This window comes from Carassius gibelio, chromosome A19, assembly GCF_023724105.1.
Source record: "Carassius gibelio isolate Cgi1373 ecotype wild population from Czech Republic chromosome A19, carGib1.2-hapl.c, whole genome shotgun sequence".
In the NCBI taxonomy this organism is placed as follows: Eukaryota; Metazoa; Chordata; class Actinopteri; order Cypriniformes; family Cyprinidae; genus Carassius; species Carassius gibelio.
Genome location: NC_068389.1, coordinates 4188966 through 4215091, shown reverse-complemented (window position 1 = coordinate 4215091; position 26126 = coordinate 4188966). Strand labels below are relative to the sequence as shown.

At 38.7% G+C, this 26126-nt stretch overlaps 2 protein-coding genes and 1 long non-coding RNA gene across 4 annotated transcripts in view; 1 reads left to right on the top strand and 2 right to left on the bottom strand.

Moving 5' to 3' along the window:
• Positions 1 to 7668, bottom strand: part of top2b (DNA topoisomerase II beta) — a 29795-nt gene extending 22127 nt beyond the window's left edge. The window contains exons 1-8 of one of the 2 annotated variants that reach the window (XM_052533957.1): positions 7178 to 7668; positions 6245 to 6439; positions 5931 to 6021; positions 5270 to 5333; positions 4132 to 4277; positions 1926 to 2023; positions 1599 to 1811; positions 1276 to 1449 (exon numbers count right to left, since the gene is read on the bottom strand). In XM_052533957.1, the coding sequence (XP_052389917.1) occupies positions 1276 to 1449; positions 1599 to 1811; positions 1926 to 2023; positions 4132 to 4277; positions 5270 to 5333; positions 5931 to 6021; positions 6245 to 6439; positions 7178 to 7219 (1023 nt within the window). In that variant the 5' untranslated portion in view covers positions 7220 to 7668. The remainder of the gene's footprint in view (positions 1 to 1275; positions 1450 to 1598; positions 1812 to 1925; positions 2024 to 4131; positions 4278 to 5269; positions 5334 to 5930; positions 6022 to 6244; positions 6440 to 7177) is intronic. The other variant, XM_052533958.1, reaches the window with a different exon arrangement.
• Positions 7669 to 10933: 3265 nt separating this feature from the next.
• On the bottom strand, positions 10934 to 19666 carry LOC127935830 (uncharacterized). Its single transcript, XR_008148184.1, has 5 exons — positions 19123 to 19666; positions 18916 to 19007; positions 11848 to 12041; positions 11495 to 11588; positions 10934 to 11417 (listed from the first exon to the last, which is right to left on the bottom strand). It is a non-coding gene; the product is annotated as an uncharacterized LOC127935830 (long non-coding RNA).
• A 17-nt stretch (positions 19667 to 19683) lies between these two features.
• LOC127935806 (G1/S-specific cyclin-E2) lies at positions 19684 to 26119 on the top strand. Its single transcript, XM_052533995.1, has 12 exons — positions 19684 to 19794; positions 20353 to 20430; positions 20741 to 20804; positions 20910 to 20954; positions 21199 to 21299; positions 21884 to 22019; positions 22587 to 22733; positions 23811 to 23906; positions 24171 to 24305; positions 24414 to 24525; positions 24886 to 25043; positions 25585 to 26119. The coding sequence occupies exons 2-12, from the start codon at positions 20417 to 20419 to the stop codon at positions 25666 to 25668; spliced, it is 1092 nt and encodes a 363-aa protein (XP_052389955.1). The 5' UTR covers positions 19684 to 19794; positions 20353 to 20416; the 3' UTR covers positions 25669 to 26119.
• Positions 26120 to 26126: the final 7 nt, after the last annotated feature.

Genomic DNA, 26126 nt, shown 5'->3' with positions numbered 1-26126 from the left:
AATTACCAACCAAATACACACATTCGTTCTATGAGGGTTGCGCTTCACTAAATTAAAATATTTAGTAAATACCTGTTTATAAAATGCACTTAATCATGCATACACAGGACAAAGTTTGAGGACTCACATTTAGTTTCTGACAGAGTGCACAGCCATGATCACTATATGGATCACTATAAGACTTGTGCTGGCTGCCTCTCGTATTACAATAATGCACTCTCGACATTTGCCATTAAAATAATGCCAAAAACTGCCCCAAATGGACTATAAATGCAAGAATAAAGTTGTAAAAGCTGCAATACATTTCTTATTGGTTAAAATGAAAGAAGACTATTTTTGCTGCAGCCTGGAATTGAACTGCTGGTTTCGTCTGGTCAAAGGAGAACAGCCTGGTTTCTCCCAAGGTTTTTTCTCCATTCTGTCACTGATAAGAGTTTGGTTTGGCTTGCTTAGTTGGGGGCACTCAATTTCCAGCAATTTCGTCGACTTGATTGCACAGATACCGTTTAAACTGAACTGAGCTGGATAATAACATCACTGAATTCAATGATGAACTGCCTTTTTGCATTATTGACACACTATTTTCCTATTTAATGCTGTTCAGTTGCTTTTTTACAATCTATATTCTTAAAAGTGCTATATAAATAAGTGACTGGACTTGACTATCTCTTGTTTTTCATATCGGCGCCTATGGACATAGCATTTAAAATAAATGTTGTTTGTAATGAATGGCACTATAATATATATATATATATTTTATACATTTATATGCATTTATATTTGTTCTTTTATGGATGCCACTAAATATAAACAATTTGGAGTGAGGCGAAGTAAAAGTTATGTTAGTGTTCATTATGTTTTTTTCTTAACATTCGTTTTACCCAGACCTATTCAGTTTTTAAATTGAATACACACCGATGTAACTTCTTCTTTTGTTTTGTTGTTGTTTTTTCCCCCTGACCTGGTGCAACTTTCCGGAAAATATGGTAAATGTTATTATATTATGCTGTAATATTTAAAAAGTACATATACAATGGGGACCATTTGCACCAGTAAAACATTCATATTATGTTCATTCCTTCTACCCACATTCAACTTTAGACTTAAACACTGTAATAATTATGAGGAGGTCCTTGGAAAATCCTCTCCCCTGTAAGGGGTCCCTGGCTCCAAAAAGTTGAAAACCCCTGATTTATGCAACCCAACAGACAATTCTGAAGATTTGTAATTTTTTATATTCCCAGTTTCAGTAACAAGTAATAGTGTTTCAGAAACCTTGGTGGTGGCAATGCTGTTGACAAAGCTGATTTGCTGGAAGCCCTTTTCACTCATGGTGAGACACACTTCCCAGCGCTCATTCACCGTCTCATTCACCACCTTCAGAGCAACGCCTGTCTCGTCCAGTTTATCCTTCACGTATAGATCCACATAACTGCGAAAACCATTTACCTGCAGCACGAGACACACACACAGATGCTCATGAGGGAGACAGCTGTCTGAAAACATTTGTATCTAAGTTACATTTAATGAAAAAAACTCATCAGATTGTCTTCAAGAAATAAGCTTTTTTGTACATATGGAAATGACCGGTGACTTACAGGTAGCTTCTTTCCGTTAAGCATGACTTTAACGCCCCTACAAGAGCCGGCCACATCATATGCCCTACGTGTCAGCAGAGCCACAATATCCTTGTCCAGCTTCTCCATCTTGAATTTGGCCAGATCGGGCTGGAACGTGACACAAGTGAAGTCTTCACCATCAAATTTCTTGATCTTCGCCTCGCTGGTCTTTCCCATGTTGTTCTGCCATGTCTTTGAAACACGTGGGAGGAGAAAAACTTTAGGTAAATGTGTAAGACATCCAGCTGCTGTTTTATGACAACCACAACACATTTCCTCTATTCCAAATTAAGGAAATGGCTTTACCTGTTTAAAGCTCAGTTTATACTCCTTGCAGGCTGTCTCCACTGTAAACTTTGTGCTGAATATGTTACACAGTTTTGCACCATATCCATTCCTGCCGCCTGAAAAACACCAGATTGATGAGTTACATTCACTTGAACACTCATCCTCAACATGAACAAACAGCACAAAAGCATCTAAATTGCATACAAAGGCTGCATGATTATGACAGAAATAATACTGTTGATCACTTCTCTTGATATTCTAATTGTGATTATTAATGGCAATAAATAACTGTGTGTCATATTCTTTATACAGCTATAATATTTAAAATAAGCTAAAAACTATTTCTGAATTAATTTATTGCTGCTGAACACATACAAGTAAAATTAAAACAAATTAAGTGCATAAACATTAAATAACAGATTAGTACTCTAATCAACAGCAATATCAGAACACTTCTTTTCCACTATAACTCTCTAGTTTACTCACTGCGGGTTTACAGTTTCACTTGATCATTTGAGACGATATGCACTCTCATAAACAATCCTGCTATAATAAATGCAAATCAAAGCATCCATATTCATCTCTGTCCTGTAAATTGAATAACCACTAATTAACCTAGCAGATCAGGATGCTTACTTCATCAAAACTCTCCCCTCCCAAACACAGGACCAGACAGGTAAGTTATACTAAGAAATGTATTGAACAATAAACATATGCACCATAAAATAAATATGAAAACTTCAAAATCTCTGTTAAATTATTCTACTCTCTTACAACATACATTTTGACCTGACCTGACATTGTCTCTATACACAAATCATAACATACTGTAAATCAATAAACACAATAACAGTGTGAACTGATATTCAGGTGATGATAACCTACGTGTTCATCATCACAACCATACTGGCTAAACTAGTCTAACAAGCACAAACGTATTTACTGTGAATGGGCAACACAACCAACCCTGTGACGTCACAGGTTACAGTACTGCAAAATGTCGTTTTTGTTATATAACTGTTGTTTAGAGTGGAAATCCATTTCATAAGTTATGAATTACCCTGACTGACGACTTCAAATCCTTTTTTTTTATTTGCACTCTGAGTGGATTTCCTCTGCACTGGTGGACAGGTATAGGGTAAAAATAAAACATATTCTCTCGTGTCTAACTGCAGTAAATGCATCTTGTAATAAGAAGTAAGGTTAACGATTAAGCGATGTATTAACTGATAAAAATAAAAAGGACAGAATCTGAAAGATGAGACTTTGTTTCTAATGAAAAGTGGAAAAGAAAAACAAAGTTTATTGCAGTTATTGGATAGGAGGCACTCTAAATAATGTCTAGTGAAGTTTATTCATGCATCATGTGAAACAGCATTGACTTAAAGATCAAGCTTGGGTTTTAAGTTCTATATTGATTCATTAAAACAAAGATTTATTACAAGTACAATATGAAAACTAAAAGTTTCATATTTCGTTCTGCTCGTGCATTGGTTAATACAATCCTGTATTTGTTCAGTACACATACATACCAAACAGAAAGACCCATATATGGAAAGTTTTCAAAGAGAGTATGTGTAATGTTACACCCCATTACATCTCACTGTGTTTAAACTACTTTTTTAAGCAATGTGTGATTAGTTCTAGATGTCGACTGATGCATTAGCTTGGCAGATTAATCAGCATGATAGTTTATTACTGGAACTATTGGCATAAATCCATGCTGATAGCTTTCGTGGGATGCTTCTGTTGCTGGAGCGGCTGAGAAGGGTCCTCTGTCATTAGACATTATGAGAGGAGCCTCTAGAAGCAGAAATCACTGACAGCATGCGCTGTTTCTTTTGATATGTGACATGGCACAGACCGGACACTTCAGACGCGGATTTAAAACATTGACAACTAAATGGAGGTTTGTCATGTTTTCAAAGCATTACTAACTAATGACTTTGTTGACTAGATGCTGCATTAGTGGAGAAAGGACTGCAGTATGTTTGCTATCAGGGTGAGAGGACAAGTATCAGCCAGTTTGGTCCAACCTAGCTATTGGTATCGGTAAAATCCACCATCGGTTGACCTCTAATTAGTTCACACTCAATCTGCTAATCTGCTTTCCCGTTCTGTGGCACAGACAACAAGTTTAATATTGAGCCGAAAATGAGCAAAACACTACCAACAACATACAGAGAGGTTTCTGAAGATGCACCCCTGCATGTGCTTGTATTACCTGTGACTTTCTTCTCATTGTCATTATAGTTGCTCGAGGTGAGGAGATGTCCAAAGATCAGTGCAGGCACGTACATCTTCTCATCTTTGTGTTCGACCACAGGAATTCCCTTCCCATTATTCCACACGGCGATGGTGTTGGACTCTCTATTAGAACAGAGGACAGGTTAGGACATCACAACACAGAGACAGAAGTCCATCCTGTTCTCCAACAATCGTTTTTATGATGCATCATGATGCTGACATGAAACGATTCCACAAACCATGCAATAAAACAAAAAAATGTTATGTAATGAGTACTGTTTTTATTATAAATGCAGTTGAAGTCATAAATGAATACTACTGTTACATAGACCTACCGTACATGAAAAACTTTTTTTCTCTTATATTGTATTTACCCTGTTTGTTCTTTGCATCTTAGTCCTTATTTTTAATAACAAAGATAAAATAACAAAAATAACAATATTGTGAAATACTTTGTTATTGTGAATGAAAATTATGATTTGATTTGTGTCATATCGCTGACCCCAACAGCGCTCTACAAATATACTATAATCAGAGAACCTGAGGACATGGTGAAGCATCATTTTAAAATCAAATTGTTACCCTCTAAATTGGTATTGAATTATGAGGCATGTTAAGATTAAATCTACTAAATTAAATTCAAAAATGCTTTCTGTGAGGGTTAGGGATAGGAAGGGATAGGAAATATAATTAGCACAGTACAAAAACAATAACGTCCACGGAGAGTCCCTGTTAACCACATAAGAAAGCTTGTGTGTGTGTGTGTGTGTGTGTGTGTGTGCGTGTGTGTGTGTGAGTGTGTGTGTGTGTGTGTGTGTGTGTGTGTGAGTGTGTGTGTGTGTGTGTGTGTGTGTGTGTGTGTGTGTGTGTGTGTGTGTGTGTGTGTGTGTGTGGGTGTGTGTGTGTGTGTGGGTGTGTGTGTGTGTGTGTGTGTGGTTATGGATGTGAAGTGAGCAGTCATGGGTGTTGATTAGATCATTAACACCCACTGTACGCTTTCCCAACAATCACATCAACATTTTGCGTCTGCAGAACTGTCAACTGTCTGCACCAACATTAATCTGATAGGAGAGCCTTTAGAGTCTTTACTCAGCAGATGTTAAAACAGCACTCACGGGTCAAGGGTGATTTTGATGGTGGTCATGTTCTTGTCTCTCTGCTTGTTATCAGCTGCATTGACTGATGGGACAGAAAATCTGATGTTAGAGCATGAACTATCACAGATATTTCTAATCATTTTTGGAAAATCGCAGCAGATTTATCTTTAAAACTGAAATCATAACAGTGATGTTGACTTCTATATTATTACTTCTAATGATAGTATTAATAAGAAAATTCATGCATTTCATAATTACATAATATACTGTATATATATATATTTTTTTTTATTATTATTATTTTTTACTGCAAAATGACAACAGCAATAAAATGCATAATTCTCTAAAAATGTTTTAATGTCACCACAGCAAATACAGCAATATTTTACATAATGAATAATAAAAATAGATATCATTAATGATAATTTGTTATAATACGTGGTAAATAAAAATGTAATTTTATTAAAAACAATCTGATGCAATTTTGACACAGTTGCATAGTTTCTGCTATAGTCTGTGGTGTATTCAAATATCTTTTTTGTACAAGTATAAATAGTTTTTATTTTTAAATACTACTGTGCACTGAAGTGAAATCATTCTCTAAGCAATCATTATTAATTATTTAGCTTGCCAAACAAAGTATGTCAAAGTCACTGAAAGAACATAACGGTATTCTTACCAAGGATTTCATCAAAGATTTTATATAATCCAGGGACGAACGTGATCTCCCTCAAGTTCATTCCAATTTCTTCATCAAAAACCCACATTTGCTATAAAACACAATCATTTAAGTATTATGTAATGACATGGAAAGCACCTGATGGCATTGAAACAGTGAGGCTTTAGAAGGAGCCTGAAATCAGTCAGTTTAACATTTACTTCAACGGTGACTTCTACAGTTAGCAAAACATCATAGATGTCAAGTCATTTCTGTCTTTAAATGATGTTCACTGTAAAAGGCTGGATTCACATTTTGACTCTCTCATCTCTCACCTGCGTGACGGGCTCCACCGAGCCGATGTAGGTGTCCGGACGGAGGAGGATGTGCTCGAGTTGGGTCTTCTTCTGGTAGATCCTCTCCACTGACATCTTCTTCGAGCTCTCCTTCTTGACCGTCTCACTCTTCCCCGCATCTCCTCGGCCGTTCACCTCCTCTTTTTTGGCGCCATTGTTCTTGTCAAAGAGGGTCTGTTGTTAGATACATCCATACATGCAACTTTGTTAAACTTGTCTGCGGCTATCAAATCAACTTGTGGGGCTGCCTTTAATTTAGGAATTATTTTACAGAAACAGAAGGTTTTTGATGATAGCCAGGACTATAATCTAACTGTGAATTTAATTCTATTATCTTCCCAAACTCAGATAAACAAACAAATGAAACTAGTAAATCAGTAACTAATATGTAACAAACCATTAGTTGATCAGCTCTCATAATTTACATGTGTCTCGCCATTGGCTGCTCTTTTGTTGTGGCTTTGAGAGGTTTTAAATAGAGATCACGCTGTCCAGGTTTAAGCTCAGCTCATCATCTTGGGCTTTTGGCTGTTATAAAGCCATGGCCTGTGTCTATAAACATCACATGTGTAAATCTGACTCTAACAAAGTCGAAAAAGTTTAAAAGTTTAAATCCGTGGAAAGACTCGTTCACATCTAACGAGAATAAAAATAAAAAGCTTCACTAAAGATCACCATCAAACACAGAATGATGATCATATGTGTAGTATTTAAAACAGACGTTATGTAAATTAATATAGTGTGTACTGAATAAATAATAAAGAGATGCAGTCTGTGAGCTCATTCATGTTGATCTGAGAACCGCGTAGCTAAAAGGCTAAAGCACATTTATTCGTACACAAAACGGTTAATTTGCATTGCCTTTGGGTAATAATACATTAATTACAACATAAGTAATCATTTACAACTTACCACCCAGGTTAAGCCCCCGCTTCCCGCTGCACCGTTAGACATTTTCTATTGTGTGAACCCAGAAATACGATCAAGAACTGTCCATATGTGTTCTGCAAACGCTTCAAACGCAGGGCACCATCTGGTGTCTGTTTCTTCTGTTTATTTACTGCTGCAATGGAGATAAATTACAGTAGGCTCGTCTCATGGAGAAAGTGTGTCCGCTTCTACGTGACTGTTTCTCGGCTATTGTTAAAATCGACCACCGGCGCCTGCTCGAGGCCTAGATCTTTAACTAAGAGTTGTAACTACAACCTAGATATTAAAATATATTAAAAGGTGCGTAATTACATTCTAATAAATACTAAATAACGTAATAAATTATTAAAGAATATAAACTTTTTTTTCTTGTGCTAGGTTGGAATATCACCACATAAAAAGGATATTTTATTCAATAACAAACAGCCGCGGCTTCCGTCCGGCTACACCATCCTCATGGTGACACGCCCCCACAGCTCCACCCGACCAATCAGATGCCAGATAATTTGAGGCGCCGGCATTTCAACCAATAGCACGATGCAGCGTCACGCAATTAAAAACTCGGTAGAAAATACTTACAAGGTTGCCACAATTTTCACTTTCTGTCTGTACAAATATGAATTTAAAATGTAAACCACAAATGTCGCCCTAACATAAATTATGTCCCATTGAATAGCTCCATTTAAAACAGTTACCTTCTATAAAACGGCCGAAGTGATTCTCAAATACTTCTTAATTCGATACAGACTATTTGTTAAACTGGATTTAAATGTATCTACTGCTAAATTGAATAGTTCTATTTGTTTTTAAATAAATAAATAGTACCAAAATACATTCTACTGTTATCACTTACACTGTTAAACTCTCCTAAAGTTAGTTAAACCCGATTTTGTTCAAATTTATTTTTCAACACTGTCAGGGGAAATTTTCTCACTTTAGATAATTACAGAAAATGTAAAAATGTTATTACGTGGTTCAAACCACTCTTTATTGGATATCAATTGTTTCCCTGTCCCTAAAATGTTTACAAAACAATCTCCCTCTCTAGCATTCTGTTGATTTTCATTTTAACACGTTAAAAAAATTAATTAGTAATGAAAAAGAAAGTAATTGCTTGCCATAAGTTACTCTCAGGGTCTATAGACAGTTACAGCCTGGCCATCAGTCCTGTAAGTATTTAGAAACTTTGAGAAAAGCATTTGCATAAATATTTATATTTCTTTTTACACTGGTATGCACTTAATGTACCTAAAGTGATATCAAAATGTGCTTAAACATTTGTGATAAAGTCTAATTGAAATAAGTAGAAGCAGGCATGAATGAACAAAGAAATAAAATTGAACACATTGAAAGGTCTGAAAGAATATTCTCAGGTTTCTGCTGGACTAATAGTACAGTCAGTCAAAATGTTTTTCATTGTAAATGTAAATGTAGTCACATCACAGTCTCCAGCTATCATAAGTGACTAGGTTGTAAATAATTGTCAATGTCATCATAGTCACTTTCAAGAGACTCATTATCATAAATGACCGGTGAGTAGGAGTCCTCTCCACTGCCGCCCCCTTTATCTAGTTCTGACAATGAAAGATAAACCAAAGAAAAATTTATAGAAATTACATATTCTGTGCAATAAACTTGAAACCACCAAAAAGAGCTTTGAATATTGCAAGCAGCAAACTGAGTGGACCACTGTCCAACATCTCAACAAACCATTAATGCATCAGTTTGGCTTGTAAATGTGTTTAAATGTATATTGTTGGTAACTGAAGGGTGGATCTGTGGTGTGGCTCAGGACTGACTTACTGTATTCCTGCTTCAGTAAATCTTCATGATCAGAGTCCAGTTGAGAAAACCGTTACAAGCATATCTACAGTTCTCAGAAACACAACAGGTCACTATTTCTCCAACATCATTTGCCAGCTTTGCTCTTAAGCCAACTAAGCTAATCTATCTATCTATTTATCTAGCTGATCTGTCTATAACTATATATAACACAGATATAACACTAATTTCACAAAAAAAAAATATTAGATCAATTTAAAATATATATTTCATTCCTATACAGCCTTGGTGTGACATTTTTGTAACCACATAATTATTTATTATTATTATTATTGTTGTTGTTGTTTAAAAAAATGATACTTTGAAGAATGTTGGTAACCAAACAGTTTTGAGCTACTGTATTCCTCAAAATATCTTATTTTACTCAGATGAAAGTAAATATTTTACAGCACCCTTGTTATACATGTTACATGTACTGTATGGTAAAGTAGCCTATATGCATAGTTACAAGCAACTTACCATACACCCAACCATGATAATTACCCTATGGTAAGGATAGGGACAGGTTTGGTGGTAGGGTTTGTTAAAGGGTTAACATTTTATAATGTACAGTGTATAAAAATCTAATTATTATAAGGGAACATGGCTCAATCTGTTTATATTATATTGTTTTAATAAATAAACAAGTATTTACTTTAAAAAAATGATTTGCTTTCGCCTGTTTATATCTGATTTAAAGCTGCGGTAGGTAACTTTTGACGCTCTAGCGGTTAATAAACAGAACTGCTTGCGTCTTGCGGAAGAACATCGTAGCCGGATCTACTTCTCTCTGTTTATGTCTATGAAGAATCACAAAGGTACTGGGTTACTCCGCCGCAGTGCCCCCGAAACAATCTAAAATAGTCAGAATATAAACACTTATCATAGGTGCACCCTAGTGATTCAGGACAAGCTAAAAACACGGTTTGGAAAATGGATTCATGGTGTACTCGCTTATTATATACATTTTTCTACATTTTGAACACAAACAAAGTTACGGACCGCAGCTCTGATTGGTTGATTTCTTACCGGGAGCGGTCTGTAACTGCAAATGGCAATAGGACCACTGGGAGGAGCCAGAGGAGCTTGATTTTTTTCACAGATTATCTGTCTCATATTCTACTGTCAGGACATAATGACAGGTTTAATAAATATGTAAAAAATATTTTTTTACAAAAGTTCCCTACTGCACCTTTAAGGAATATCCTTTTTAATGATATACTGATGAGTATGACGAGTGAGTTTTGAGGCAATAAACATTTTTTGCACCAAAATTAAAATCTGTAATGTCTTTTGTAAGCATTTAGCCAAACTTAACCAGTGTGAAAAAGTGAGTGAGTGAAGTGAAGTGACAAGCATGATGAGCCACACTCAGAATTTATGATCTGCATTTAACCCATCCAAAGTGCACACACACAGCAGTGAACACACACCCAGAGCAATGGGTAGCCATTTATGCTGCGGCGCCCGGAGAGTAGTTGGGGGTCAGTGCCTTGCTCAAGTCGTGGTATCGCTGGCCGAGACTCAAACCGCCAATCTTAGAGTTAGGAGTCAAACTCTCTAACCACTAGGCCACGACTTCCCACGCTTACCACCTTTATCCAGCCACCCTTTAAACAAATCTTGTTACATTAGCTAAAAGTCCAATGCTTATAAAGATACTAAATGATTAGTAATCACTTACAAACATTTACAAATTATGATTTTTTTTTTTTTATTAATAAATGATGACTAGAGATGTGTTGAATTGGGTAAAATCTGATCTTTAGGGAATTATTTTTTGCTGTTGAGATGACTGCTCATAAAGGTATTAATGATTAGTAAACATTTGTAAACATTTGCAAATGATGAATAGTTTCCACTTTTGATTGGGTACTGCAAAAACATGAACAAATAATTAGTATAAAGACCCAAAAATGAAGATCATATGAATTGAACGTTTACTGACATTTGAGAGCATTTCAATTTACATTAAATAATCATATGTTAATCATTAGGTAATGTTAAGTACGTTCATTAGTAAACATTAATAAGAACATTATCTCATATTTCTACCTATGTCAATATATATTAACTGAAAGTTATAGATTAAATGAAAGTTACTATAAAGTGTTACCATTAAACAATTTTTGAAAATAATTTCCCCCAACGCTGCTAGCAATTTCATCTCTGTACCTAATTTCTGTGTGGTTAAACATAATAACAGCTGACCCCACGTTACAACTATCCCAGGTCTCTCCTGCTTTCTCAATGTTGTCCATAACACTTAACGATGACTAATTATGAGAAGTGGATAAAGGAAAAGCTGTTTCCGGACTGATGTCATGTTGCTCATAGTCTGTGTCATACGATGCACTCTCAACGCTCCTCTGCGCTCAGATATGCTGAGGAGATACAGGAACTAAAGGAACAGAGAAAACAATTTACAAATACAGAAAACAAATGTCATCCACATAACATCCACAAATACACACTCACCCTCAGCATCACTGCTGTTGTTTTTGACCATGACAAGATGGAAAGCATAGTTATTTTCCTTCACCTGAGGTCTGCAGGTTCATGTCTCTAACAGCTAACAGCGAAGGGGAAACACACAATTGTCTCAGTTGTAAATCTCAATGGTCCTTCAATTGTCTTCAGTAAAATGTAATTCATTATTTCTTATTTATTTATTTTGCCATTGATTATGGACATGCTCTTGGCAGGTTTTGTGTGATTCATCAGAATACAGGTCTTGATGTAGCTAATAAGATGCTCCACAATATTTTCTGCCAACATTTAATTGAAAAAGTTGTGCTTTGGAAGGTGTCGGGCTGTTGGTTTGCACCCACCTTTCTTCTTTTATCATGATCACACAAGAGGATATTTGTGATGACTGCAATCAAAAGAAAGAACCCCAGAACGAAACACCTCAGTAGCTCTGGAGACGGGAAGAATCCATTTGGATTCACAGATTCAGCATCACCTTTGGTTGCTGGGGCTGAGGTTGGTTTTGGACTGGTGCAAATTGGCAGACCAAGAGAATCTGAAAAAAAAAAAAAAAAAATGTAATCTTAAAGCTGTTTTCCCTCTGTCTCCATCTCCTTGTTCTTCGTTTCTTCACAGAAGGCAACCGTGACAGTTGTAAACAGTGAAGCTCAATGAAATATATTTTTGAAATAGAAAATACTGCATATATTTAGTTTCAACCCTCATTTACTAAAATATATTTTCAAATATATTTCAGGGGCATTTTCCAATCTTATGGTAAAGTACATTCAGGCTAAATGCAAATTATATATATATTTGTACATTGTAAAGTATGTTTTTGCTGATTTTATTATTATTATTATTATTATTATTTATTATATTTAATGTGTTGTAGACTACAAATTCAGACTGGTCATGATGGCGCATCCATATGCAGCAGCTTCTCTCTGTCCCGACAGAACAGTGTTTTTTTGTGTTTTTGTACGTCCTCATCACGTCGCTCGATGTCAGCAGAACTGTATTTTTACAGTTAAACTCAATGCACGCAGAACAGCTGCGGGATCTCGGTCTGCTACAGAGGCCTACACCATCACCATCCCCCACGACTGCATCTGGCCCACAGCGGAGGCGCCACAAGTGGTGTGAGAGGAAGCAGAGACTAGGCTATTGGCTAACAACGCAAGCCATCTATCCCCACCATCGTACTGGCTAACGTACGCTCATTGGAAAATTAACTGGACTACATTCGACGACAGCGTTACACAGCTCGACCAGCTGACGTGCTATCGAGCGAACAGAGCTCTCGTGGAGGGAGGGAAAACCCGCGCTTTGTGTTTACATCAATGACGCGTGATGCAGCGATGCTGTTGTGATCTGCAAACACTGCTCACCCCTGGTGGAGTTTATGATTATTAAGTGCCGGCCGTTCTATCTGCCAAGGGAATACACTGCCATATTGCTCATTTCGGTTTACATTCCCCCGAACAACATCAACAGCAACAGGAACGACGCACTATATGAACTGTACCAGCACACCAGTGAGCAGCAGACAGCACACCCTGATGCTTTTCTCATCATAGCTGGGGATTTCAACCATGCTGACTTAAAGAGTGTGTTTCCAAAAATACACCAACACATTAACTTTCCAACACAAGGTAATAACATTTTGGACTTTGTTTACACCACACAGAGAGGAGCTTACAAAGCCCTCCCCCTCCCCCTCCCCCGAGCCTCAGACCACATCACTGACATACTAATGCCTGCATACAGACCGCTCATTAAAGTCAAAAACAGATTTAAATATGATCCTTCAGCAGGATCAATGCACGCAAAGCTTCAGGTCCTGACGACATCCCTGGGCATGTACTGAGAACTCACTGATGTCTTCACAGACATTTTCAACACCTCCCTTAGTCAGGCTATTGTTCCCACGTTTCAAAACTACCACCATCATTCCAGTACCTAAGAAGCTGTCTCCTCCTGCTTCAATGAATACTGTCCTGTTGAACTTACTCCCATCCTCATGTAGTGCTTTGCACAGAAATGATCTGGCATCGTGTCAAAGATGCTGTCAACAGAACTTGTACTGAACCCAGAACATTTATTTAAATAAATATACTGTCACATATTTCATAATTATGACATGATCATGAAAAAAGTACAGACCTACCACATTTAACTTAAAAAAGGACTGAGCAACTGGAGTTAATAACCTCACAACAGATCTTTATCTGATAGTTGTGATGAACTCCTCTGATTAAGACACTAGACCTGCCCAAGGTCAAGCTCACGCCATATATCATGAGGAACATTATGTACAGTGTCTTCAGTCAGAGGCACAGAAGATTTCGGATCTGGGGATTTAATAGTCCAGGAACATGGGCTAGATATTTGAGCCACATAGGGAGAACCTGCAGATGAAAGAAGATAATTCTTCAGCCAAAGTGCTGATCTGCTAGTGACACAAATGAGAATACGAGAAATTGTACAATTTACTTTCTCATTGCATATTAGTGGTCTATAAACTAATCTTTGGTGTCTATAATTCCAGAAATAAATGTATATAACAAAACGATTTGCAACAGTGGTAAAGCAGCCATGGTGACCTGATGTTATGTCTCCATTCCCTCCTTCAGGGAACGAGGGTTATACATGTAACCGAGACCTTCCCTTTCAGTCAGTCACTATAGAAGTCATGTCAGTGACCAAAGAACTGGGATCCCTACCAATGCGCCATGGATGCTGCCTCTTCCAGTGTCCAGTACAAACCTCCTGTGCCCCTTTTTGGTGTAGCCCGGGGCTCGCAACAAGAAGACCAGTCACTGTTGTCGTAGCACTACCCACTAAGTGAGATTGGATAACGCTGGGAAAACGTATCTGTACCACTTGGGAGGTTTCAGAAGCACTTACACATATGAACAATCATTTAGGTGCATATGGTACATTAGAGGTGATTATAATCCTCTTGGAACTGGACGAAGTTTGCCGAGAAACATAGGCTCTAAGGCTATCCCGTGGACTTTACACATATGTCAAGGATTCATAGAGTGAGGGCCATCTGGCTGCCGAGGGAATGGAGGAGCTAGACAGGGTCTACATTACGGATACTCTGGAGCGATTTTAGCAAGCCAACGCTAAACCGGGACCTCTCAGTGCCTCTACCTGAGGTCCTAAAGCTTTGTGTCTAGTCTACCTACTATATCAAGGTTTGGACAGGACAAAGCAAAGCTTGGGTGGGGGCAGTGCTTGCAGGTTCACTACCTGATCCTCGAAAGGGGTACTAGGAACCTTGGGCACATAGACCAATTCTAGGCACAATTTTTTGACAGAGAATGCGTGTGCCAGTCACCTACACTCTTAACAAGCAAGTGCAAGCAGGAGCGGAGTTTTCATTGATAAAAACTTCAGACTGCAACTGATTGCAAAGGCTTAAACGGACCCTGCTGTAGTGATATGAGCACTAGAGATAGGTCCCAAGAGGGTATAGAGGGGTGGCAGGGAGGATTTATCCTTCTTGCTCCCTAAGGAACCTGATGAGCAGGTCATGCTTCCCTACCGACCTCCCTTCCATGTGGTCATGGTTAGCATCAATCGCAGTGACATAGACTTTAAGGGTGAAGGGAGACAGCCTTCACTCTAGCACTTGCTGCACAAAGAAAAGCATGACCCTGATCAAGCATATCCAGGGGCCTTCTCAGTGTGAAGAACACCACTCGATCGAACAGGTTCTACTTCAAGGCGTAAACGTCTCGTAGATGGTGCTCTCACCGAAATGATGGTGTCACCTGCCTCCTGGGGTAGGTTAGCTAGGACCTTTGTGTCCCATCCAGGAACCAGAAATGAATTTCCCAGAGGTCTCAACATGGGTGCTCCAGGGTGACCCATCTCTGAGTCAGTAGATCCTTCCTCAGAGAAATCTGCCAAAGGAATCTGCCAAGGAGGGGCCGACACAAGGATCGTTAGTTCCGGGAACCAGGTCTGAGTGGGCCAATAAGGCACCACAAGCAGGACCTGCTCCTCGTCCTCCCTGATCTTGCACAGTGTCTGGCATACTAGGGGAAATGCATACTTGCAAAATCCCTATGGCCAGCTGTGTGCCAGTGCATCCATTGCTGAGTGTTCCTGCCCGGAGAAACACAAGGTCTGACCACGGGGTGAAGGTTTGGCAACAGGTCGGTTAACTTGGACCCATTGAGTGCCACGCCCACCTCTGAACTCAGCCATAAATACAGTGCTGAAGCAGTCTCATATGCAGTAGCCACAGTGGTGTAACTGCCATTGCAGCCTCTGAAATTGTTTCAGTGGGACTGCTGTCCTACCCTTGAATATATTTAGGCAGTTCAGCATTGACCATGCATGTTCCTCTGTGTTCCTGATGTTGTCTGTTTGACTGAATTCAACTCCATACTGAGAAAAGTGATCCACTATGTTGAGGAGAGTTTGCTCTTTTCCCAGTTGACACGAAGGCCCAACCGGCTGAGGTGAGTTTGCAGACAACATTACAGTCATCGGCCTCATCCAGGACGGTGATGAGTCTGCTTACAGACAAGAGGTTGAGCAGCTGGCTGTCTGGTGCAGTCTTACCAACCTGGAGCTGAACACACTCAAAACAGTGGAGATGATCGTGGACTTTAGGAGAAACCCCCCTGCACTTTCCCCAAGCATCATGAACAACCTGCCACAGGAGCTACTGAAACAGTTCTACTCAGCCGTCATTGAGTCTGTACTGTGTATTCAATAACTGTCTGGTTTGGTTCAACAACAAAATCAGACATCAGAAGACTACAGAGAACTGTTCAGACTGCCAAAAGGATTATTGGTGCTCCCCTGCCCACCCTTCAAGAACTGTATACATCCAGAGTGAGGAAAAGGGCTCAGAAAATCACTCTGGATCCCTCACATCTAAGTTACCCCATCTTTGAACTTTTGCTATCTGGCCGGCGCCGCAAATACCAGAACAATCAGGCACAAGAACAGTTTCTTCCCCCAGACAATCGACCTCATGAACAGTTAAATGTTTCCCACTTATGCTTATGCAATTAAAATATGCCATACCCTTATATTTATTTGTGAACCCTCCATCCTAGTACATCCCTGCATCTTACTCAGTCCTATTCCATTATCATTTATAGCACAATTTTTCATATACTTATTTATTTATTTATTTATTTATTTATTTGTTGCCTGGTTGTTGTCTCTGTGTACTTGAAGCTTATGTCACTAAAACAAATTCCTTGTATGCGCAAGCATACTTGGCAATACTGCTCTTTCTGATTCTGATTTATTGATGCTCTCAAACTGCCCGGTGCAGCTGCCTGACGGGGCAGAATGTCGAGTTGTCTCAGTCTGCTCTTGTGCAGCCAAGAACTGTTGGGCCATGTTCTCGATTGTGTCACCGAAAAGGCCAGTCTGGGAAACAGGGACCTTGAGTAACCAAACTTTGTCATTGTTCCTCATGTTGACCAGACACAACCAGAGATGGTGCTCCTGGACCACAAGTGTGGACATCACACGACCCAGAGAACTTGCCATCAACTTTGTCACTCAGTGTGCAAGATCAGTTGTGGTTCAGAGCTATTTTAGAACTTCCGGAGTGCACACACACAGAGCAGTGAACACACACACACACACACACACACACACACACACTGTGAACACACACCCGGAGCAGTGGGCAGCCATTTATGCTGCGGCGCCCGGGGAGCAGTTGGGCGTTCGATGCCTTGCTCAAGGGCACCTAAGTCGTGGTATTGAGGGTGGAGAGAGCACTGTACATGCACAATTCCTGACGGCTCGAGACTCGAACTCACAACCATTGGATTGCGAGTCTGACTCTCTAACCATTAGGCCACGACTTCCCCAAAAGACTAGTACCTACAGACTAGGAAGGGGAGGCACGGTTCGCCCTGCCGGGTGGAGGTGGTATTAGGACACAAATGCATTGCAACTGACCGATCCACTGGGAGGACTCCACGTATATCCCCTAGCTGCAACACCGTTGAGAGTGGTGAGGGAGGAGCAGGTTGGTTTCCGGTAGAAAAGGTGCCCTCCATAACCTGGTAGGCTCCTCATGCACCTCCGAGGAAAATGGCATCAGGGTGGTGCGCAGAGAACCAGCACAGCCCGATGAACCAATCGTCCAACCTTGAGGGCTCAGGACATGGTGGATGTGTCCACTTGAGCCCTACCCTCATGGCGGCCCGGGAAAGCATAGCCATTGTTTCCAGATCCGATTCAAGCCTTGCTACAGTCCCAGAGGCAGCAGCGCAGCCGAATCTACTCTCCAGAAAGCTACGGCTTACCCTCCAATGCAACGATCGACATTCGGTAGTCGGGAGGAGTCCCAAAGGATACTACTGGTACTTTCCTTGTAGACCCAGCACGTTCCATTGGCAGCTCAAATGGTTCCTAAGTGCAATCGAAGCGATGGTCCCTCGAGGGTTGGTTCCCTGCAGGATTTGCCATCACTGTTACCCTTAGACCACCTGTGCTGCTGCCTGAAGTAGCCCCTGCCTGACTGCCACCATGATGAGCACTAGATCAAGTCAGAGGCAAAGGAGCTCGGCGCCTTTGAGGTAACAGAGCTTGGCCCATGACTCCAAAATTATCATCTTCCTGCAATGAGAATATGACTCATACAGAAATGCCACCTCAGCATGCTAAACTCACACACACACCCTAAACCCAGCAGATATAGCAAAACATGCAACTTGAAACAGTTAAAACCAGCTGATTTAGCAAAAAAAAAAAAAAAAAAATACAGTTAAAAACCAATAAAACCAGCTGACAGTTTTAGTTTCAATAGTTTTGGCTCATCTGAACATTCTGTCAATGTAAGTCTGGGATTTTCCTGTTTTTTAAATCTTTATTTTTATGAAAAGCATAAGTAAAAGATATGGCAACCCGAGTCAGGACAATCTGAAGGTCTAATCTGAGTTTGGTGGATGTAGCTTAAAAAAGAGGAGTAGCAATCAGAAGTGTTGTCTATTAATAATAATAATAATAATAATAATAATAATAATAATAATAAGCTTATGTAGGCCTAGCCCTAGTAGATCAGTTAGTTGGCTTTTTCAAGCTAATTTATTAATTTATTTTTGACTGCTGAAAATTGAGCTTTACCATAACAAGAAAATTAATATTTTTTAACATAAAATAGTGAAATAATTTAAAACTGCAATAACATTAAACAATATCACTCTTTGTGACATTTCTGGTTAATTAAATGCAGCCTTTCCTTTGTGAACAGTTTTCTTTCAATGACAGACAGACAGACAGATAGACAGACAGACAGACAGACAGACAGACAGACAGACAGACAGACAGACAGATAGATAGATAGATAGATAGATAGATAGATAGATAGATAGATAGATAGATAGATAGATAGATAGATAGATAGATAGATAGATAGATAGATAGATAGATACCTTGCAATAGTTTGTATGATGGTTATGATCTTTAAGGTTTTCATCCTTCATGAGGTGGATGAAGGCTGTATTCAGTACTGCTGTTTCACTCTCTGAAAAACAGATAGGAAGTTTTTTTTCTTATTCTTCTTCTGAAACCACGCATTCCATAAAAAAGTTAGTAGTAGTAGTAGTAGTAGTATTTCAAGTGTGTTGTTAGTATTTTACACATGTGTATGTCCTCAGGACAACAAGAATCCTCCGCACAAGTTTTGGTCATAATTGATAACTTAATAGCTTTGTTAGCTTTTTTACTGGCCTGGATGCGAGAGTGTATAAAATGTAACTTAGAAAATAAAACGGAAGTATGAAATGTCGAGTACTTCAGTGCTCGCGTTCACGTGCCTCAGAGCCAAACAAGTGTGTTTACATTCTCATCACGCGCACGTGGCAGCACACGCGCGCTCTCCTATTGGCCAGTTCGTGTTTGAGCTCCAAACATCCAGGAAATGCACGCTACAAAATTGTAAAGGAAAGCTTAATATGAATTAACGTAAGCAAAATGTAGGTTTAAAGTACGTTCAAAGAATAATAAATGCACATTGTCTTCATTTTTCTCCGTCCAAGAGATGAAAAACAGCAGCTAGAAATCAAAGTCTAAACGTTTCTTTCAAATGGATATGTTTCAAATACTCATACTAAATATTCATATATATTTAATAACAGCTAAGCATGCGCAAATGAGTGTCTTGTTCTTCCGAAAACAACCTAAAAAAACAAAAGTAATCAAACAGGAAAACCATAGCACATAAGTGCGCGGGGATAACACGCGCATGCGCGCCCACAAGCCGCTCAACATCTACTTGGCGCCGGCGCGAGAGTCACAATCAACTTGCCCCGGTAAGAAGTGCAATGTCATTTTTACGCATTTGTTATTTTTATTCAATGCATTTATAGAATACGTTTATTTTGTGGTTGTGCATCAGCTGTCGAATGCACCGACTTTACTACTTGTATTTTATTTCTATAATTGTATTTAGAATTGCACTTAATTTTTTTTCAGCTCTAGCATTATTAATTAAATTACCTGATTGTATTAACTCATTGTTAGCTTTGCAATGTATTTAGCTAAATTACGTCTAGTGCTGTGCATGAAAATCGTGTTTGTTGCATACACACAAGTTACCAAGGGGTAATGCTAACAAGCTAAAGTTGTGGAGGACAGGGAAATAACCTCAGATGAATATGAACATAATTCGGGCGTCCAGTATAGCCAGGGAGTAATTTGGCGCGCGACAGTATTGATAAGATCATGTTCATATCCAACTGCAATTAAATGTGTATGGTTGTCATTAAATTGACTATATTCGACCTGAGCGCAATGCAAGTAATTTTTATTGTCAAACTCTATTTGCGGTTTAATAATGCCGCTTAAATACTGTAATATTTGCATGATAGGCCAACTGCTGCTGAAAAAGGCAAAACTCACAAGAACTTACATCTTCCTTGCATACGGAAGGACATGGCCAGAAGAAGGTAAGAACAGTGTTATTACTGTGATTTCAGTGTAATTAAAGTTATGTTTGATGAAGACTTACATTGCCTTTTATTTGTATTATACTAATATTATAATATTTCCTATATCCAAGAAATGAACCTAACCCTCACATAAACCATTCATATCAGTCTTACCTTATCATTGCAATATTATTGCGTATGTTTATAAAGCTATTATTACCATTTGCCTCCCAAAATACTGGTAATTACTCATTTCAGGGGTGTCCATGCTGTCGTAACATTTAATGGCATAACCTGAGCAACTTTCTTCTCTCCCTGTATCTATTAGTGAATGCCAGCAAGCAAGATCTGTCAATGGAAACACACGCAAGATAGCAAGAGTAAAGAAAGAGGTATGCACAGTATGTTTACTTTCTATTTGGTCAGTGTGTGCGGTACTGTTTATGCATGTACATATGTCAGTTTTAATGTATGATTTTTTTTGTTTTGTTTTGCAGTGCAACAAGAGGAGAAAATCAATAAAAAAGTTGAATGACTCTCAGGTATTTCATATAATTAAAGTACACAGGTGCATAGGTGTAGAAAGGGAAGTGTGCATTAGAAGTGTGACTAGGACGCAGGTTAGCATGATTGTCACTTGTTTCCGTTGAGAGACAGCCGTCCAAATTAATCTGAACTCTAAATTAATGTGATAGAGTTTGCCACTTAAGCACAAATGAACAGTAAGAAAAGGTCCATGTATCATCTTTACATGTTATTATTTATGTAAATGTGTTGTGTGTTCAGAAATTACGGCAGCAGAATGATCTGAACGGCGTGAATGAAGTTGTATCCACCTCGTCTGATCAAGCTCCAGATGCACAGCCATCTCCACTCCCAACACTTAGGTGTGTTTCTGTAGTGAAATTACACCGTGACCATCACATTATCTGACATTCATTACAGAACGACAAACTGACAGAAAGGCAGTATTCAAGTGAAGTGCAATGGCATCTTACGCACAGAAGCCATCGTCACATCTGATTTACAGTGAATGTGCCACAAAAAGTGTGTGACGCAAAAGTTTGTGCCTCCTCGAGTAGTGACTGACACATGAGGAGTCAGCAGCTATACTGATGTAATTGAGACACAGTGCCATAACCGTAGCATAAAACTTTAAAGCTTTATTTATGCATAAAGCTGCATGCATGTCTGTACTGTGGGTGCCAGTCTAATTTAGTTTATAAGTAGCTAACAGCCCAAAGTACAAGTTAGTTGACCTGACAAGATAAACGAAACAAACGGCGTCTGTGCATTAGATGCCATGTCAGTCCAGCAGCAGTTACTAACATTAAGTGGCAAGAGTCACCTTCATCTCAATGCAACTGAACTCCAGGTTGATGTACAGTCGTATATTTTTCGGTATCCTGTTTTTTTTTTACTGATACATTGTCTGAAGTCTGTATTTCTGTTCTGTTTTGTTTTGGGGAAGTTGGGGCATCTCAGAGGACGTCTGGATGAAAATGCTGAGTAAAGAGATAAAGTACAAACACAGCAAGAGCAGTTTAGACAGACACCCATCACTGCAGCCCAAAATGAGAGCCATGCTCCTCGACTGGCTCATGGAGGTACTGTCACACACTAGAGACCAGCAGATGCCCACCAGAAGCAATCCCTATTAATTATTTGAAGCTAAATGCAGCCCTTCAATAATGTAACAAAATAAAATTAATTCAAATATTTATCTGACTGCAAAATAATCGTACTCCATTAAAGCTGTTATTTATTTAACCTCTGTTTTCATTTCAAAGAGAACTGATTGGAAAATGTTAGATTCAATGTAGGATAATAAAGAGCATGCTCATAAAAAGTGACCTAATCTATAGCAATGAGGTCAAGAGTTCTATGGTAGAACTTGCTTTAAGAGATTTGTGAATAGGTTTTAAGCTTAAACTCTTGGATAGGAAGTACTAAAAGGAGCATTTGTAAATAAAGCATATTTCTAAATAAAAGTAGCTAAAGTTCAGCATTGCATTTATTAAACTTGTCAGAGAATCCCTCTCCCAGACATTTTCTCTAGTTTATTCTCTTGATAATGTAAAACAAAAACTCATGAAAACAGAAAGTTGAATCAACTGGAGTCAGCAGCTGGTTGTATAAATATCTCTCAGCTCTCCATCTTTCTCTCTCTGTAGGTGTGTGAAGCATACACACTTCACAGACAGACCTTCTACCTGGCGCAGGACTTCTTTGACAGGTACATGTCGTCCCAAAGTGACGTGCAGAAGGATCAGCTGCAGCTCATAGGGATCACTGCTCTGTTCATCTCCTCCAAAATAGAGGTATACAAGTGCTTAATGACTGTCTGTGCAATATAATCTCATATATAACATCATATTACACTAGTAATTGTATTACATCTGGTCAAGATCAAATTATTCATAACACATAAGTCTGGCATCAGTGCAAAAACAGCTTCACATTAAACACTAGAGAAAATTTTAAAACATTATAATTCTAATTTGGTACGATGTGCTCAAAGCTCAGTTTATTTCAATATTAATCAGGGATGGTTTTTTACTTCTGTATTTATACAGGCTTCCATATATTCAACCTGAGAAGTATTTCCTGTGTAAATTGCCTTAACAAACTGCAAAATGATTTTCAATACATTTATTTCATTATTGCTTTCCAGCAGCACTGAGCCAGCTAGTTTCTCTGTGTAGCATATCAGCCAGTGTCCAAAATGAACTGTGGGTAAGCACCAAATTGAGTAAAAATCAGTGCTGGAGAGTTTATGAAATGCTGTTACATGGCCAGTTTTGTGAATTCTAACATTGCATGGATTTGAGAATATGATGTGGCTTAGTACAGTAATCAGATTACAAAGACTTCAGTTTATATATATAGTTTGACCCTAGATGTGTTACACACATGCAGCTCATGATCCAGTGCGTTCAGTGTCTCAGAGCGATTAGATTCACATTAAATGCTGTTCCACACAAACTCATAGTTTGGGTCGCAGTGCATTTGAAAGCACAACATACCACTTCCAAATGTATCATTAGAATCGGTTATAAATCGTTTTTCAAGCTTTGAGTTGTCCCTGCAGTTTTCCATTAAAATAAAAGCTGTTTATTGATTTAAATTTGTATAATTTAAAATAATTGAAATGTTTTATAATTTAATATAACAGAATTTTATATTTTGGCCTGTGACAACTGAAGTTGAAAACATTGCATTGACTTGTTTTGGTTCACATGCTTGATTTATGCACTTGTTAAGTTGTGATGTAAACCCACAGTTCACTCTAAACTCAAGCAGCATGCTGTGTCAGATATAAATTCATCTAATTTTGAGCTACTGTCTGCATAGGAGATGTATCATTGCAAATCAATGCATGTTCCTTGTTCTTGTAGGAAATATATCCTCCAAAAATCACTGAGCTGGCTTACGTGTCTGACGGAGCCTGTCTGGAGGAGGAGATCCTGCAGATGGAGCTCATCATGTTGAAGGTGTGGACAGATAAACCTTTTTGGTTCTGCTGTGGTGACTCCTAACTGTGTCCTTTCATGTGAGGATGCAAAAATCATTAGAGAAATTCATAAATAAGTTGTATCAATAAAACCTCAAAACATGGGTGAATAGATATAAACAAACAGAACGTACGATGTTGACAATTTAGCAGATCATACGCTATACAAAGAAATAATACAATACAATATACAGAAATCAATAAAACTGGTCTTCAGTTATGTTTCATCTTATGTGTTCAACAGGTGTTAAACTGGGAGCTTTGTCCAGAGACTGTGGTCTCGTGGATGAAGCTCTACATTCAGATGGCTTCACTGTACGACGTCACCAATCTGTTAGTGCCTCAGTTTCCTCAGGAAACATACATACAGATCACACAGGTGCACACACGCTTTCCCCACACAGTCATACACGAGTAAATGATCTAATAGAAAATGTCTTGACAGCTACTGTGAAAATGTTCATGATTTTGTGTTTGTTTGTTTTAGCTCTTGGATTTGTGCATCCTTGATATCAGCTCTTTGGACTTTAAATATGGCGTCTTAGCAGCAGCCGCTTTATGCCACTTCATGTCAGCCGATGTTGTCCGAAAAGTATCGGGTAAGATATTCATTTGCAAGGTCTACTGCTATATTATAGTAATATATATAAACATTTTTCTTTTGCTTGTTAGCTAATGCAGGTTTTGTGATCCAGTCAGCTTGGGTCCACATGAATAAAATTTGATTCATAAATAAAATGAGGTCTGTGGAAGACATACCTTGGTGATACTTGTGCCAAAAACTGCACAAACGTAGTTACTTAACACAAACATACATTTTTAAAAATAAATATAACTGCATCAAAATGTGCATTGTGCTTGTGAAGTTAACGTTGCAGAGCAGAGTGTGAAGAGTAGTACTTCTAAACATGTTGAAGTGTCTCGACGTAGATCAGACGAAGTGTTTGTCCTCCACACAGGGCTGAAGTGGGAGGCCATTGAGACCTGTGTGAACTGGATGGCTCCTTTCGTGGAGACCATGATGCGTTATGAGAGCGCACAGCTGAAAGTATTTGGCCAAGTGCCGTCTGAGGACAGACACAACATTCAGACACACGTGGACTACCTCTGCATGCTGGTGAGTCTTAATACTATATCTATAGTCTATGCTTGGCTAATATTAAAGGTGCTGTATGTAGCGAAGACACAGAGGGGTTGAACTAGGTATTGCAGTCCAAATGCCCCCTCCTTCAGACTTGACGCACACACAGGTCACCAGATTGATGATGAATGAAATTGAATACGCTGTGTTTTCCGCCAACTGGCAACCCGGATGCCAAAATACAATCAGGTAAACTGGCAATGGGAGGGTTTCAGAAACCAAAACAGAGATCACCATTCCACCCTAGAAAGCACATTTTCAAAGGAGAATAACTGACTGTTAGCATGTTTCTTAAATATCTGCAAACACATTCTGGTATTTTTATGCTTTAGCGGAGTCAAAGACTTACATATAGCACCTTTAATTATTGAGATCAGTGCCATCGATGGATGTCGAAGTTCAGATGTGGTATGAGAGGAACCGAATCAATAGCATGTTGTGCTCATTTGGTTCTGCAGTGGCATTGTTTCTGCCTGGTGCATGCATTTAACCAAGTCATTGTTGTTCTTCTTTACAGAAAGAGGCTCAGGAGAAACAGTCAGGAAGTCTGGAGCCCTTCTTCCCACCAACACCACCCAGCAGCGCTGAGAAAACCAGCTAACACTAGTGTTCACACATCAGGAGCACTCAGTGTGCCTTACTCAAGTGTACTGTGATGTTTACCGTCACTCTAGTTCAGGTCATACGTTGTCAAATTGTGATATGTACTGTGTGCACAGGGCTTGAACTGCTATTATGTAACAAAATAGACTTTAAGAAACTGCACTTTTTTGTGTTCTGAAAAGGCAGCTTATGTTCCCCATGCTGACGTATGGTTCTTATGGACTTAGGGTAAATAAGAGCAGGCCTCAGGATTGATGGTGTGGTATTTTTGTATTTTTTCTATTTTTCTCTGGAGTTCAAATGATGACTTCTTAAAATGTGATTCATGAAAATATCAAATTTCCTGTGGGCACAGTTTTCTTTTTATTATACAGCATAATTTAAGTATACATTTGTATATAGAATTGTAAGATGTTTAAAATATATAAACTACTTTCAACTTTACCAAAGGCATTA